At 39.3% G+C, this 15,792-nt stretch overlaps 1 protein-coding gene across 2 annotated transcripts in view; it reads right to left on the bottom strand.

Annotated features, from left to right (window-relative positions):
* Positions 1 to 1,085: 1,085 nt before the first annotated feature.
* Positions 1,086 to 15,792, bottom strand: part of sh3pxd2b (SH3 and PX domains 2B) — a 235,711-nt gene continuing 221,004 nt past the window's right edge. For both annotated transcript variants that reach the window (XM_033029589.1, XM_033029588.1), the window contains 4 exons: positions 15,546 to 15,778; positions 13,459 to 13,508; positions 8,529 to 8,654; positions 1,086 to 7,852 (listed from right to left, as the gene is read on the bottom strand). In XM_033029589.1, coding sequence (XP_032885480.1) covers positions 6,194 to 7,852; positions 8,529 to 8,654; positions 13,459 to 13,508; positions 15,546 to 15,778 — 2,068 coding nt within the window. In that variant the 3' untranslated portion in view covers positions 1,086 to 6,193. The remainder of the gene's footprint in view (positions 7,853 to 8,528; positions 8,655 to 13,458; positions 13,509 to 15,545; positions 15,779 to 15,792) is intronic.

The following is a 15,792-nucleotide window of genomic DNA, read 5'->3' on the forward strand; positions in this document are numbered from 1 at the left end:
TGGCGGGACTGTCATATGCTGAGAGAATGGAGCAGCTGGGCTTGTACACTTGGGAGTTTAGAAGGATGAGAGGATATCTCATTGAAACATATAAGATTATTAAGGGCTTGGACACGCTAGAGGCAGGAAACATGTTCCCGATGTTGGGGGAGTCCAGAACCAGGGGCCACAGTTTAAGAATGAGTAAGCCATTTAGAGCGGAGATGAGGAAACGCTTTTTCTCACAGAGAGTGGTGAGTCTGTGGCATTCTCTGCCTCAGAGGGTGGTGGAGGCAAGTACTCTGGATGCTTTCAAGAGAGAGCTAGATGGGACTCTTAAGGATAGCGGAGTCAGGGGATATGGGGAGAAGGCAGGAACGGGGTACTGATTGGGGATGATCAGCCATGATCACATTGAATGGCGGTGCTGGCTCGAAGGGCCGAATGGCCTACTCCTGCACCTATTGTCTATTGTGAAATGGTGGAATCATCTCCAAGGGTTGTATAGCTTACTCTATTCTTATGGCAAAGTGGTGGTGGGGGAGAGAGGAGAACAGGGAGCATCGATCAAAAACTTCATGCATTGATCAGCTTAGAAGATGGACTCTATGGAATCCCAAGAGCAGTCCATTTGAGATAAGGCCCCTTAAATTGCACTGAACTAAAGGGCCTGTACCACTGTACGAGCTAATTCAAGGATTCTCCCGAGTTTCCCGATTCGAACTCGGAGAATTATGGTAATAGCCGCTCGTAGGTACTCGGGGCGCTCGTGGACATTTTTCAACGTTGACAAATTTTCACAAGTATTCACGAGCTTACCGTGGTTCCCGAGTACCTGCCGTTAGCGTTACGAGCCGCTGAGACGTCCCGAGCTCCGATGTACCCGCTACGTACATTCTACGTGCTTACCACGGGTTTGATTTTTTTTTAACTCGGGAGAGCTCTTGAATTACCTCGTACAGTGGGACAGGCCCTTAAACCTCCGCCTTTTGGTTACGTTTTAAACTCTATGCGTGACATTCAGGAATTTTATCTGTGCAGATCATTTCAAAATGACTAATGTGCAGTGTTTGACATCAGAAATGAGAAGCAGGTTTCCAGCATGCAGAGGGCCCAATCTGATTTATTTTTATTTACAGAAAAAAAAACTGAACTTACAGAATTATTTAATGTTGTGCAATGCGAAATTTCCAAACCCAGGGGATGCTGATTGGTCCATATTGAAATGTCATGGTCATGTTGTTACTTTTATAGGATTACATTAATTGTAGTTAATACCACTTGTTGAATCATGCCAATACTTTTCTCCTTTGAGTCCTGATTTCGAGAACCCAAACCTTCATACTAACAATGTTATATTTTGGCCTCTAGCATTCTGATTGTTGAATTTTATCATTCCTTATCTTGCTTTATGTGCAGATCTTCCAAAATGTGGAGGATTTTATGATCCTTCAATGCTCTTCTTAACATTTCCCTCTTAAAATCTCTTGTCTTTATAAGCAATTTTCTCCCTTTGATTTCTGCAATAAAAGTGTGATTGAATCACTCAGTGAAGAGCCATAACCAGCAAGGTTTATGGAACTGATGATGGAATATAGGATTAGTTTGGATTGCGCCAGTTCAATTAGCATACAACATGATGAGCCAAATAGCCACCTCCTGTCACAGTTCTTTTGTGAATCCATGTACCAGACCAGCTGGGATAGCCATAAACTTTTATCACCCGCCATCAGGCCCGAGGCTAACTGTATTAAAGGATGGTTTCATGGTGATATTTTGACCGATGATAGATCTGGATTCAATTTGCACATAATAAAGCCAATGGAGACCACTGCTGATGAAACACGGCAGGGATAGCAAAGGCACCCTGACATCATTTGTTTGTTATTGTTCATTTATTTGGAGTCTGAGTGTCAGTAGCAGGGCCCATATTCATTAGTCTTTTGCAAATGCCCTTGATGAGGTGATGACAATCTTGCATTGCTGCATTCTTTTTGTTCCCATTAATGCCATTGTGGAGGAAGTTCCAGGATTTGGACCCAGTGACAAGTAAGGGAACAGTTGTGTGTTTCCAAGTCGGGATAATGTGCTGCTGGTGGTTGTTCCCATGAAACCACTGTGTCTTGGTTGGAAGAGGGTGCAGGTTTGGCAAGTGTTGTCAGAATAGCCTTGGTATCTACCCGTTGGGCATTTTATACATATGCCATACTGTAGTCGTGATGCACTGCTGGTGGAGAGACGTCACTGCACTGAATCCAGATTTCCAATGATATTCTCATTGTAAATGTGCATGCGTGGGAGTCAGGACAGTATGGTGATGTGAACATGTAAGGGTCCTATTTAAACAATATTCTATTAACAGCGAAACTCTTTAAAATGAAGTGACAACATTTAGACTATGTCTTCTAAAAATATAGTGTACAAGAAATCTTTACAACAAAAGCTGTTTTCGTTTAATGTTCTACAAAATAAACCTTCATAACAAAAACAGTTGCAATTTGAGAGCCCTTCTCTAAAATACAAATGAAAAACTGTCAATGTAAAATGGTTTCTTTAGTGATTGTATCTGAATTACAGTACAAGCACAATAATGGCACACATTACAATAAGGTCAACATCCCTTTTATAACTAGTCAATAACAAATAAGCTCTTGTTCTATCCATCACCTGTCACATAGTGATCACCATAACTCATTGATTTTTCAATTAATAATCAGGATTTCACTGCTATTAAATTAACTTTCACAAAGACAGGCTGCACTTACATACAGAGCACTTAAACATATTTGTGTAAACAATGAAATTCTTCATTTTGATTACAAAATAATGTTTCAATCATGTGTCCTGTGGCATTTAGAAGTACCCTTAGATCAAACTGATCCAATCATCTTTGCACAACTTAATTGCTCTCCACCGATACCAATGCTTTCATTCCTACTTTCCACCAGCAACATGCCTTTTTTTTTGGCATTTTAAAAACTTTCCTGGGTGCCTCACTCACAATTACACCAAGATGTTAAATTAGAGCTCTGGTGGATAATTCTGAGCAGTGGTTAGTACCTATAAAATGCTATTCCTTCCTATTCTCTTTTTATTTTGGATTAGCATGCTAGTGGCGAATAGACTGCTGTCAAGTGTGTGAGCAGTGTCTCAGTGACTAGCTGCTGGGATGTATCTGTTCTGCTTGTGCGTATATGGGTGATGGGAGTTTTACTTCCAGTTCAGGAAATTCTCAAATATAGTGATTGGAAATATGTCTAACTAGGATTATGTTCTGGCACTAAACACCTGTCATTTAACCCACTATCCAAGAGTATGCTCCCATTTTTGATTATTCTTTGTGTAACAAGAATTTGAATGAAAACAATACCATTCAAATTTTGGTATTTGTTAACTTCTGGTATAATGAGTAATGATTCTTTTTGTATAGCTGATAATACTAGATTAAAATATAAATATCAGGCAAGAGGGGGAATTTTAATTATTTTAAATGTATTTGACTTTTCTGAAGGCTGGTCTTTAAAGATAATCATGAAATTACTTGATGGAACCAAGTAGGCGGTTAAATTACCATAATGAGAGGGACTTTGGCTGTCCTACATACAAGCTCAGATCTAGCAATGTGGATGACTCTTGCTGCTTCCAGAGCTCAGCAGTGATCAGGCAAAGTCTATAATGTCTGCATTATTCATGAAAGGTACATATTGCCTGCATTTAATGACAGTAATGGTAGGCGCTGTCATCAATAACAATCAATTTCTGAACATTTTATCTTGTAACAAAAGACCTAATGTTGTTTAATCTGTGTTCAAAACTGGTATGGGTAAAATAATGATAGGTGACCTCATCTTTTTTTTACTAAGATGTGCAATATTAAACCACACATCCATAATTTCTGCAAAGCCTAGTCTGAAGAAGAGTCTTGACCCAAAACATCACCTATCCTTTTTCTCCAGAGATGCTGGCTGACCCGCTGAGTTGCTCCAGCATTTTGTTTCTATCACTGCATACCAATGCAGCTGAAGAAATATCTCAAGCAATGGAAGTGTTAGCTTGTGAGAAATTTGAGGTATTGTGGTGTCAAACCTATTAACAGTCAAATCTTTGCCAGCACTTGCACAATTAAGGGTTATAATGGTTCAGGAGTAGACATGACACAATGTTTTTTTTAGGAACTGAGATTTTAGATTTTAGCAACTCAATGTTTTATGTATAAACACACAATTTAGCACTGAATACAGGTTTGTCAATATCAACATCTATTATTTCAGATACATCATCACCTGATGGGCAAACTCAAAAATTCATGGAAATTCCCTTGGTCAAGTTTCCATTCCAGTCACATTCGGAAATACACACATTACCTTCAGTGTCAAAGGTAACTTTTACTAACCAGTGTAATTATGAAGTGCATTTATGAAGTATACTAGTCACATCCATGTCTATAAACACCCTGAATTAATGTTTTATTCTACAATACCTGATGACAGTAGGCTAGGTACTTTAGAAATATTGACTGTAAGGCAAGACAAAGTTAAAGAATAGGAATGGGCATCTGACTAATGTAATTTCCAGTGCTGCATAAACATTGATTACGTTGAAAGAATACTGTAAGTAAGCTCTATTTTGCATTGAGTTTATTTCAATATTCTTTCTTGGTGTTGCTTGACATGAGTGTTTGATCAACCCAGGCTCAAATGTGAGGTATTCTACATCTGCTACTTTGAAATGTTATTTAATTTTATCAAGTTACGTTAATACACAGTTCTAACAACAAATTTCACATTCTAGACTCTTGAAGCAAGAGACTTAAACTTGATACCAGTCAAGTCCTCATAAAGTAAATAAACCCAATATATATTTGATGCTACATTACAACTAATGGGTTTAAGGTATACTCTTATAAAGAAAGACCCAATGTTGTTTACATTTGAGGAATTAGTCAAAAGCATATTCTGTGTAACAAAACTGAAAAGAGAAGTATTTTTATTTAATTTGAGTTATTCTCAGTACACTGATTATAACAATGAATTTCAATGTTTGAAGCTGTTAATAAATCCAGCTGCTTTTATTTAAAATCCAATCTCCCTGATTATTACAGAACCTTGCAAAATAGCTGATTGGATGAAAATATCAGCCATCCACATAACAGCTCATTGTTCTCTAAACTATTTGAAATATACCACCAGTATCTCTGTATGTATAGTTTTCACTATGTATAGGTTACATAAATATATATGTACTGTCTTTATGTAGGGAAGCTTTACAACTTGCACACACATGTTGTCAGTGTGTATGTGAATGTTAAACCGTTTACGTGCATTATATCAGTGGCTAAGCTATTGCATCCCTTTTAAACATAGTTGTAACTTTTATGGCCTTCTGAAGCAAGATATATGAATGAATGAAGGTGTTTTAAAATACGTAATCTACTTTGGAACATTACTACAATATAAAATAATTAGAATACAAAAAGTGATGCAGATTAGTTATCATTTTTAAGAAGGAACAACAGTGTTGTGGCTGAGTGTATTCATACAAGATGTGTATTATAAAAAACCTGCAATTAGTACCTTTTTTAGATAAAATAGAGGCATTCAAAATTCAACTTGTTATTTATCCAACCCTGTTTGGAATAAATGAACACATTTTCAATTCCTTGTTTGTCAGAAAGCCCCTAATATTACATCATGTGCAAGTTTTGTAGACTGAGCAAGTTTATTTCCTTAGTTCTTGGTAATGACGATATTTTTCTCTCTCAACAACCATTTGCACAGCGCAATAGCTTGCTAGGTTATTTCTGCAACCATTACATGTTGTGAGATATTTTTAACTGGACTTGTATTTGGGATGATTAGTATCCTTATAGTCAGTGTTCTGGTTAAGATTTAAAACACTTTGGCATATTACTAAAGTGTGTTTCCCAAATACTAGCCGGCACCAGGTTACCAGCAGGAAACAATTTGGTTTTCTGATGACTGGTAAAGCAATCATGACTAAATAATTCAATGTTATATAAAAATGAGTAAATGTAATAATCACAAATCTTTGTAACCATAAACACTATGTTGTTCCAACTTGTGTTGAAAATAATATATAAGGAATGTATTAAGTTGCTTTTGGAAAGCTTAAAACTATAAATTATTGATCTAATTAAATATTACATATGAAAAAGCATCTTGCAGTGTTTAGAAACAAAACTATACCAAGATACTTATTTTTTGACTAAATAATTGGAAGGGGCCCAGCCCTCCCATGTCGGCTCACTATCCAGCATTTTACAGTACCACCATCCATTGATATTCTTTTCAAATACTTCAAAAACAGTTCCCTCCTTAAATCCAGCTGTCTCCTCATCTCCTCCAAAATCTGCAAGAGCTGCAAATAGGGATGGACTTGAGGATTCGTCATCTTTGGACATCATTTTCTCAATCTGTCTCTCTGTCACTTTTGGGGAACTAAGTGGCCCCTTTCTCGGTTCGTGAATTTTGGAAGCAACAGTTCCTTTTGCCAGGGGGGAGTCTTTTGAACCTCCTTTAGGTTTAACATCATCTTTGTTGTAATCCTGAGATGGGCCCGATTTAAATCTTGGTGGAGGTAAAGCAGGTTTATTTTGGCCCCAGGCAGTATCTTTCTGGGCTTTCACTTCTGCAGGTTCTAAAGAGGTTTTCTTTGGCAGTGGGGGCCTTCTAGGTGGCACAATTGGGCGAGGTGGACCTTCTTTGCTTGCCACAGGTGGGCCTTTCAGTTGTACATCATCTATTTTCTTCTCAATGGACTTCAAGCCCTTGGAAAAACAGGCTTTCTCATCAGCATTATCCCTATGATTTAGTTCATTTTGTTCATTTACACCATTTTGGTCTCCACAATGCACTTTCAAATTATTTATTTTAGAGCTCATTCCTAAATTCTGTTTCACTTGAGGTCCATTTTCTGTGTTTCTATGAGAGTTGTTACGTGTGTCCCCTGAGTCTTGATTATTTGAGTAGTTGTGATTGCTTATAACATTCTGGGAAGAGTCCAGCTCCCCCATTTTTTCTGGCAATTTTGCTCTTCTCAACTTGCTTCTGAGGTTAGAGATATCAACTTCAGATTCCGAATGGTTTTCCGCTTTTATGATGGGCAGTGGCTTGGGTCGCAGCAGAGGTTTTGGCTTTAGTGGTAGATTTGGAGACGGTTCCACTAATTTGTCTTCTACATCAGACTTTATCTTTGTTTGCCTTCCTACAGGCCTAAGATTTGGCCTGGCAATTTCACTTGCTAATACCTTCGGCCCTGCCTCAGGTCCTTTCGGCTGTATTATTTTACTTGCTTCAGCAGTTGGCTTCCTGTCTCCTTTAGATGTCATTTTTGGCGGCAACATTGGTAAAATACCCCCTGGTACAGGGATCCTGGGTGAAAGCCCTCTTGGTTGTTTTTCTGCTACCTCCAACTCAAATTTGCTATTAATTAATTCTTTTTTGAGTGGGAGGACAGGTTTCTCTTTGTTAAACTTGGAAGCATCGTTGTTCATTATATTTAAAGGTGAACATGACTTGGGCTGGCATTCTATATTTGATGAAGAGTTGAACTTGTCAGAAGATGGACTCTTACTTGTATCCCTTGCTCGCCGATCCTTCAGTACGTCAAAATCGTTTGATGGTGGTTCTTTAGGCAAAGGTTTGTTTATAAAGGCGCTGTCTCTGTTAGTGCTGCTTCCTGTGGCTGCATCTGGAAGTTTAAGCTTTGCCAATTCTTGTGCTATAGGCAGCAGGAAATTTGCCCTTGAAGCATTACTTGATTTCTTGTATTTATCAATGAAAGAAGCTGGAGCCCACCCTTCTTCATCATCTATCTGTATATACCACCAGCCACTTAAATTCTTTTCAATTACCTGCAAGCAAACAAAACACAGTTTGAGTATCCTATCTGTATAATGTAATAGTATACCCAATGACAATCTTGGGACATTTTCCCAAGTTATAAGGACTTTGTCATCTTATTTAAGAAAAAAAATAATAACCAATGTGAAGATGATCTTGAAAGGAAATGTTTTATCTTTGCATTTACTGCATCCCTTGAATACAACAAAAATCAAAATTGCAACTTAATAAAGCAAATATTGAAATAGAGACACCCTGTATTTCAGACAGCAAGAATTGGTACGAAGCAGAGAAAAGCTCATTCAGTTCTCTGCTGCCGTCAAAATAAAGTGGCGTTCATTTCCCCATTGGTTATCTAACACTGCATTTAGCTACTACTTTCTTACCATCCAATTTCAGTGGTACACCATGCTATCTCCCATCGGTTTCTCTCAATGTAGCAAAAAAATGTTTCATTGTCATTAGTCGAGATTGAGATAAATAGTCTTATTAAAACTCCATCAGCTCATCTCCCCCTCCGCCTTCAAAAAGGCCAGGCAGTGAACCTTCATTTGTCTTACTGCCAACCAGTAAAAAACAAAATGCTCCAGTGATTTCTGGCCAGCTTTTTTTTTTTGAAGGCCATAATAGAATGAAATCATGTTGACAGTTAGATTCCTAATATGTCTGCAGCATTTAACTGCTTACCTCAACCTTTTGTCCTGCTTGAAAGCTGATACCATCTGGAATTGTTGTCTGGAAAGCAGCTATTGTGTAAAACTCTTCTTCCACTTCTGGAGGCGTTGGTGGTTTGGGAAGATTCAATCCACGTGGCTGTTTATGAAGTTGGAAAGATGTCGAGTCATTTACTGAGTCCAGATGCACGGACATTAATGATTCACATTCTCTATGTGAATCATTGGTTTTATTGTCATGAGGCTAGTATACTTGAACAATTTAAAACTAGTTATAATGCCCACTATATTTTAAATCAGTAATTTTAAACAAAAAACAAAGCCACAGATATTCATTAATTGCAAGGCTTGAACCAGACTTTTTGTCTGCAATTGCTTCAACAAAAGGGGAAAAAAATGATACACATTGTATTTGTTTTACCTCGTCTAAACATACTGTTTGGTTAGGCGCATGCTGTCCCACTTCTGGTATACCACAATTGTAAATGTAATACATCTCATCAGATGTGAGTGCTATACTGTTCCTAATACCCGACACGGTGGCGTAGCAGTAGAACTACTGCCTTACAGCGCCAGAGACCCAGGTTCAATTCTGACCACGGATGCTTGTCTGTACGGAGTTTGTACGTTCTCCTCATGACCTGCGTGGGTTTTCTCCGAGATCTACGATTTCCTCCAGACGTACAGGTTTGTAGATTATTTGGCTGGGTATAAATAGGTATGTTACAATACTTACCTTCAGCGGCGCTGCAATTCTGCCACTGGCCGTGTGCGCGATTTTGGCGTGTTTGAGGGGGGGGGGGGGGGGCGGGGTTAAAACAGGGTTTTTTCCGACCTGGTCCTGAATTATATTATGTTGGAGTGCAAGATGTTGCTAAAAAATCGTTCCGACGGCCGTTCTGTGTGATTTTTAAAAAATTCGCCCAACAAGTTAATCGCTGGAATGATTTTATAATCAGCTTCTGAAGCCGTCAATGCCGACAGCGGGGACGGATTTTATGTAGGGGACAGGTAAAAGAAAGTAGTTTATTTTTATGTATAAAAGTGTTTCTTAAGATGTATTTAATTCACATTTTAAGTTGCGAAACGGTGATTTTTTACCCCGAAGAACCGGCAGTGTATTTGCTGCCGATATGGGGGAATAAATTCACCGCAACCTCAGTGTTCCAAATGGTCCCGTTCCAGAAAATCCCACTCGCAAGCTGATTTAAATGGCCATTAATTTACAGGTATTAAACATTAAATTCCTTCCATTTGGCCTATAAACCCATGACAATGAGATTTAAAAATTATGTTATATTGTGAATTCTTGTGTGAATGTTATTTGGACACTTAGGCTATTTAAAAATGTTAATCTATTCTTAAGAAATGGATAGATGTTTAGATCTAGTAATTGAATTTTGTAATTAACTAACTAACTAACTAACTAACTAACTTTATGCTTTAATTTCGCGTCATCTAAGTAAGATTGTTTCATATTTGTTTCAGAATGCTTCAATCTACAATAACTGAAAATTTCTTTCAGTTCTCTTAAATTTTAAGAAAGTTATGGGCTTTAAAATGTTCTCGATCTTTTGTGTTAAGTCAATGAGAAAGCAACAGGGAACAAGATGCCAATTTCCGAGTATGAAAATGGCCATAACTTTTTTAATACTGAAGATATGAAAGTGAATTAGGTGTCAAATTAAACTTCTTTTTATGCTTTATCTGATGGGATAAATTAAAGACTTGATTTTTAAAGTCTCAAAATTTTGTAACATTGCTAGTATAAATGTAAAATTGTCCCTGGTCTGTGTTGGCGTGCCGGGATCGCTGGACGGTACGGACTCAGTGGGCCAAAGGGCCTGTTTCCACGCAGAGATTTTTAAAAATCTTACTTGTGTCTTACTGCAAAAAGGGTACACAGTTAAACAGTGAAAGTATAATTGGACAAGACATTTGTTAAAGTGCCTCAGGGGGCATTATAAAACGTCACTTGTCCAGTGACATTAAATCCTTCAACCTTTACTGCAATTAATGTAATAAGTTCTTAAAATTGAGAACAATCATTGGTATATTGAACTGGGGAAGACTAAGTATATAAGGAGGGAGGAGGGGAGAACATTTCCAATGCATCACCACAACACGGGGAAGACTACCTCACAAGTTAAAGGAGTAGCATTAGGCCACTTGGCCCATCAAGTCCACTCCACCATTCAATCATAGCTGATCTCTGCCTCCTAATCCCATTTTCCTATCTTCTTCCCATATCCCTTGACACCCGTTCAAATCAAGAATCTGTCTATCTCTGCCTTAAAAATATCCACTGACTTGGCTTCCACAGACTCCCATCCTTCTCACATTCTGCCTCTATTAGAAAAACAATCAGGAAAAGCAAAATAATAATTAAAAGCTAATGGGAGCAAAATCCCATATGTAGAAAATTTGGGTTTTCAGTAATCCACAGATTTAACACACTGATCAACCAACCACAAGTATAGCATGTCTACAAGAGTAGGTCAAAGACTGGGTAACCTTTGATGAGTAAACTCTCTTCCCACTTTGCCACCCTAAAAAACACATTGGGACTGTGATGGAATACCTCTTTGGGTGAGTGCAGTTCCAACAACATGCAAACAGTTCAACAGCACCCAAGTCATCAGCTACTCTAAACACTTGCACCCTCCGCACAGTACACAGTGGCTACATCATGCGTTCTTGGTTCTTGGTTCTTGGTTTCTTGGTCCTCCAAAATATTCCAAATGGAATTTAAACTGGAGGTGGTGGAGGGAGGACTTAAGCCAGAAACGGTTATTGGGAAGAAAGAGCTACTTTAAATCTAGTTGCATCTGGTTGGGTAACTATAGTAGGGTGCAGTACACATTGCCTACAATGTGTACTGCAGTTACTTATCAAAGCTGCTCCAACATCATCTCAATCACACATATATCATCAAGAGTGTTTAATTGCCATATGTACAGACAATGGAACAGTAAAATACTTACTTGCAGCACCTTAGCAGCCCGTAAATACAACCATACAGATAATTTTAGTATATTGATCATTATATATAAATAACGGTAATACTAATGCAAAACAAAAAGGATGGAGAGGCATGTCCTCCTTGTTTTAATTTAGTTTGGAGATACAGCGCGGAAATAGGCCCTTCGGCCCACCAAGTCCGCACCATCCAGCGATCCCTGCACATTAACACTACCCTACGCACACTAGGGACAATTTTACATTTACACCAAACCAATTAACCTATAAACCTGTATGTCTTTGGAATTCTATATTTGGATTCATGTTTAACCAAATATTTTGCACAATTATTTTACTTATAGGATGAGGGTCAAACTAATAATGCCAGCATTTATTTACACTGGCTATCCAAATTGCTCTTGAAGATGATGAGCCACTATTCCTGAATCATTTGGTTTGGTATCTGGTAGGTAGAGTTCTTAAAGAGTGGAATAAATTGCAATAGTGCATTTCCAAGCTGACAGATGTGTAAACTGGAGGTTGTGTTATTCCTATGGCTTATCTTTATTGGTAACCGGTGCGACGAAGTCAGGAGGTTTCGTCAAAGAAGCTTGAAATACATATCGTGTGCCAGCATTTATTCCTAGAATTGGGAATGGAATGTTCTATTTTGTTGTGTGTTGGAGCAGCTAACCAAGCGGAAAATGTCTTTGCAGTCCTGACATCTATTATATAGAGGGAGAACAGGAGGGGAGTCTCTCACTAGAGAACATCCAGCAATTGGCTTGCTCCAGTTTAGCTTTTGGTTAGTTTCTGCCAGAACTCCCTGCAAAAGTTCCCTGCTCTTGTTGCCTTGCAATACCTCCTCCCAAATATTTGCATTTATTTAACAAAGCAATCTTATTATAAAGAGAGCGAGAGACAAGAGACGGCAGATGCTGGGATCTTAATCAAAACACAAGGTGTTTGAGAAACACAGCAGGCCAGGCAGCAAATGTGAAGGGAGATGTATGAACATTATTTCGGGTTTTGCCCAGGAAGGTTCCCAGCCTGTAACACCATCTGTCCTTTTCCCTCCACAAATGCTGCTTGGCCTGTTGAATACCTCCTACACTATATTTTTGCAATATGCTATTTGGTCACACATGTCAAGGGACTGCAGGAGACTAGAGTTGGACGAATCCAAAAATCTGAGAGATGTAGTTATGGAATGGGGGCAAATTTAATGAAGGATTAGAATTCAAAATAACTTGAAATTCTATCATTGACATCTCAGTTATGAGGAGACAACCAGATACACGCGTACATCTTTGTTCAGATGGACAGATGCCGAGGTGAAAACAACTCAAAAGTGGGGCAAGAGGGAGTGATGCTCAGCTCAGGATTAGACAAACATTAAAAAGCCGGAGAATTTTCATTTAAATAATTTTTTCCTGCTGACTTTCGATTCCTCTCCTGACCAGCTTTACTGTGACTATGATGCCACTTTACTATGACTCTAGCACAACTGGTGAAATGTTGCCATGATTTAGAGATACAGCGCAGAAACAGGCCATTCGGCCAACCGGGTCCGCGCCCACCATCGATCACCGCACATTAACACTATCCTACACATAATAGGGTCAATGTTTACATTTACCAAGTCAATTAACTTACAAACCTGTGGAGTGTGGGAGGAAACCGAAGATTTTGGAGAGTACCCACGCAGATCATGGGGAGAACGTACAAACTTTGTACAGACAGCACCCCTAGTCGGGATCGAACCCGGGTCTCCGGCGCTGTAAGGCAGCAACTCTGCTGCTGCGCCACCGTGCCACATGTGCAATCACTCACCTAAAATTCAGCACGCTTGTCCATGTGTGCACCCCTAATTTCACTTTTCCCATTTCAACTCATTAATTTTGTTCTTTTGATGTAATTTAAGGATTTTTTTTCAAAGTCTACAAAATACCAGTTGCTCTTGCAAACCGTTTGTTACTCACCACAGTGAGATCTCTGCGTGGCGGTGGCCTCTGTCTCTTATTTGGTAACTCTGTATTGTTTGAAATAAATACAATTAACTTTCTTTGTTTGGAGACATTCTATTTCTGACACAAGCGATCAGTCTGCAAATACATTCACCATCTCCAGGCAATTTAAAGCAAAGGTAATATTTATATTGCGCTCTAAAGAAGAATTAAACAGATGGCAGGCTCAATTTGAAAGTATGATAAAGAAGAAGGCTCTGGGAGTTCCCTAGTCATAAGAGTAGGCACCTACGCATCTTCAACTTGGCACACAAATAAATTGCAAGTATTTTTTTTAAGGTGACCTGGTTTCCAAGAGTCGCAGTGGAACTCCAGGGCACTGACCAAAGTCAGCAATTATATAACCAGTTTTGGGTGTTGCATAGCATTAATCAATGAGAGATGTTGCCAGGACTCAAGGATCTGAGCTAAAGGGAGAGGTTGGGCAGGCCAGGGCTTTATTCCTTGGACCGCCGGAAGCTAAGGAGGTGATCTCATAGAGGTGCATAACATCATGAAAGGAATAGACTGGGTGAATGCAGAGTCCTAGAGTCCAATTACCTAGGGTGGAGGAATCAAGAACCAGAGGATATAAGTTAAGGTGAAAGGGGCAAGATTTAATAGGAACCAGAGGGGCAACTTTTTCACATGCGGTGGTGGGTATGTAGAACAAACCGCAAGAGGAGGTAGTTGAGGCAGATACTATGTCAGCATTTAATAGAGACTTGGATAGCTACATGGATAGGAATGGTTTAGAGGGTTATGGGCCAAACACGGGCAAATGGGACTAGTGTAGATGGTGTCTTGATCTGTATGGACGAGTTGGGCTGAAGGTAAACTCTGCCTCATGGTTCCACCACTGTTGGAAAGGTCTTTCACCTCAATCAACTAATTGTAAAGGTTCCCAGTATATGAAACTCAACTTTTGTTTATCAATTACAGTGAACACACCAACTGTTGAATTTGTGAAGTCCCAACTATTACACATCCTTTAGGTTTGTCCCGACACTAGCTACTTTCAGAAAGAATATCTTCTGAATCTAGAAGTCATATGCCTCCACCAAGATACTGCCATCTCTTTCTATCTGGACTACTCTGCTTCCCATCCTGCTTCCTGCAAAGACCCAATCCCTACTCCCAATTCATCCGTCTACGCTGCATCTGTGCCCAAGACGATGTTTCTATATCAGGACATCTGAAATGTCATTATTCTTTAGGGAACGTGGGTTCCCCTCTTCCATCATACATGAGGCCCTCACGCGTGTCTCCTCCGTAACCCGCAGCTCTGCCCTTACTCTCCCTCCCCTCAGTTGCAACAGGGACAGAGTCCCCTTGGTCCTTACCTTTCACCCCATCTACTGTAACCATTGTTCAAGGTGAGGACTCTTGTACATCGGCGAGACCAAACATGGACTGGGCAATCATTTTGCTGAACACCCTCACTCAGTCAGCCTGGATCTACCTGATCTCTCAATTGCCATTCATTTTAATTCCCTTTCCCACACTGACCTTTCTGTCCTAGGCCTCCTCCGTTATCAGAGTGAGGCCAAATGTAAATTGGAGGAACAGCTTCTCATATTTTGTCAGTGGTATGTATATTGATTTTTCTAACTTCAAGTAACCTCTGCCTTCTCTCTCCATCCCACTCCCACCCAAGTTGTACCAACTTCAAAGTCGCCTTGTTGAATAGTGTCTATACTCGTTCTCACCTAACAAGCAGCCAACAATGGCCTGTTTCCTTTATCATCATTACTTTAGTTTAGATATACAGCACGGAAACTTCTTTGCATATCTTTCATTCATTGTTTCGAAAGCTCTCTACATCACCGTTTATATCTCTCATTTCCCTTTCCCAATTCTCAGACTGAAGAGTGGTGTCGACCCAAAATGTCACCTATTCCTTTTCTCCAGAGATTCTGTCTGACCCGCTGAGTTACTCTAGCTTTTTGTGTCCATCTTCAGTTTAAATCAGCATCTACAGTTCCTTCTTACACATGTTTCCCAACATTCTCTTATGTTTATTTTTGATCTAAATGATCTACAAGATCTAAATGAATACTTACTGCCTTTTGATTCAATGCATGCTGCTCCTCGGTATTCATTTTTTTCTTCTTTTTGGTCAAATATTGATGCTATCTCTCTGATCTCTTTAGCGGAGTTTGGTTGGTTGCCAATTCCATCAAGGTCCAATGAACTCGAATGGATAGATTGCCCTGAAGATATCTGCTGCCCCAAGGGATCATTTGAAGCCTTTTTCAAGTATGAAGCAGGAGCCCAGCCTTCCCGATCCTGATACCTGGTGAAGGAAAA

Source organism: Amblyraja radiata, chromosome 11 (genome assembly GCF_010909765.2).
Source record: "Amblyraja radiata isolate CabotCenter1 chromosome 11, sAmbRad1.1.pri, whole genome shotgun sequence".
In the NCBI taxonomy this organism is placed as follows: domain Eukaryota; kingdom Metazoa; phylum Chordata; class Chondrichthyes; order Rajiformes; family Rajidae; genus Amblyraja; species Amblyraja radiata.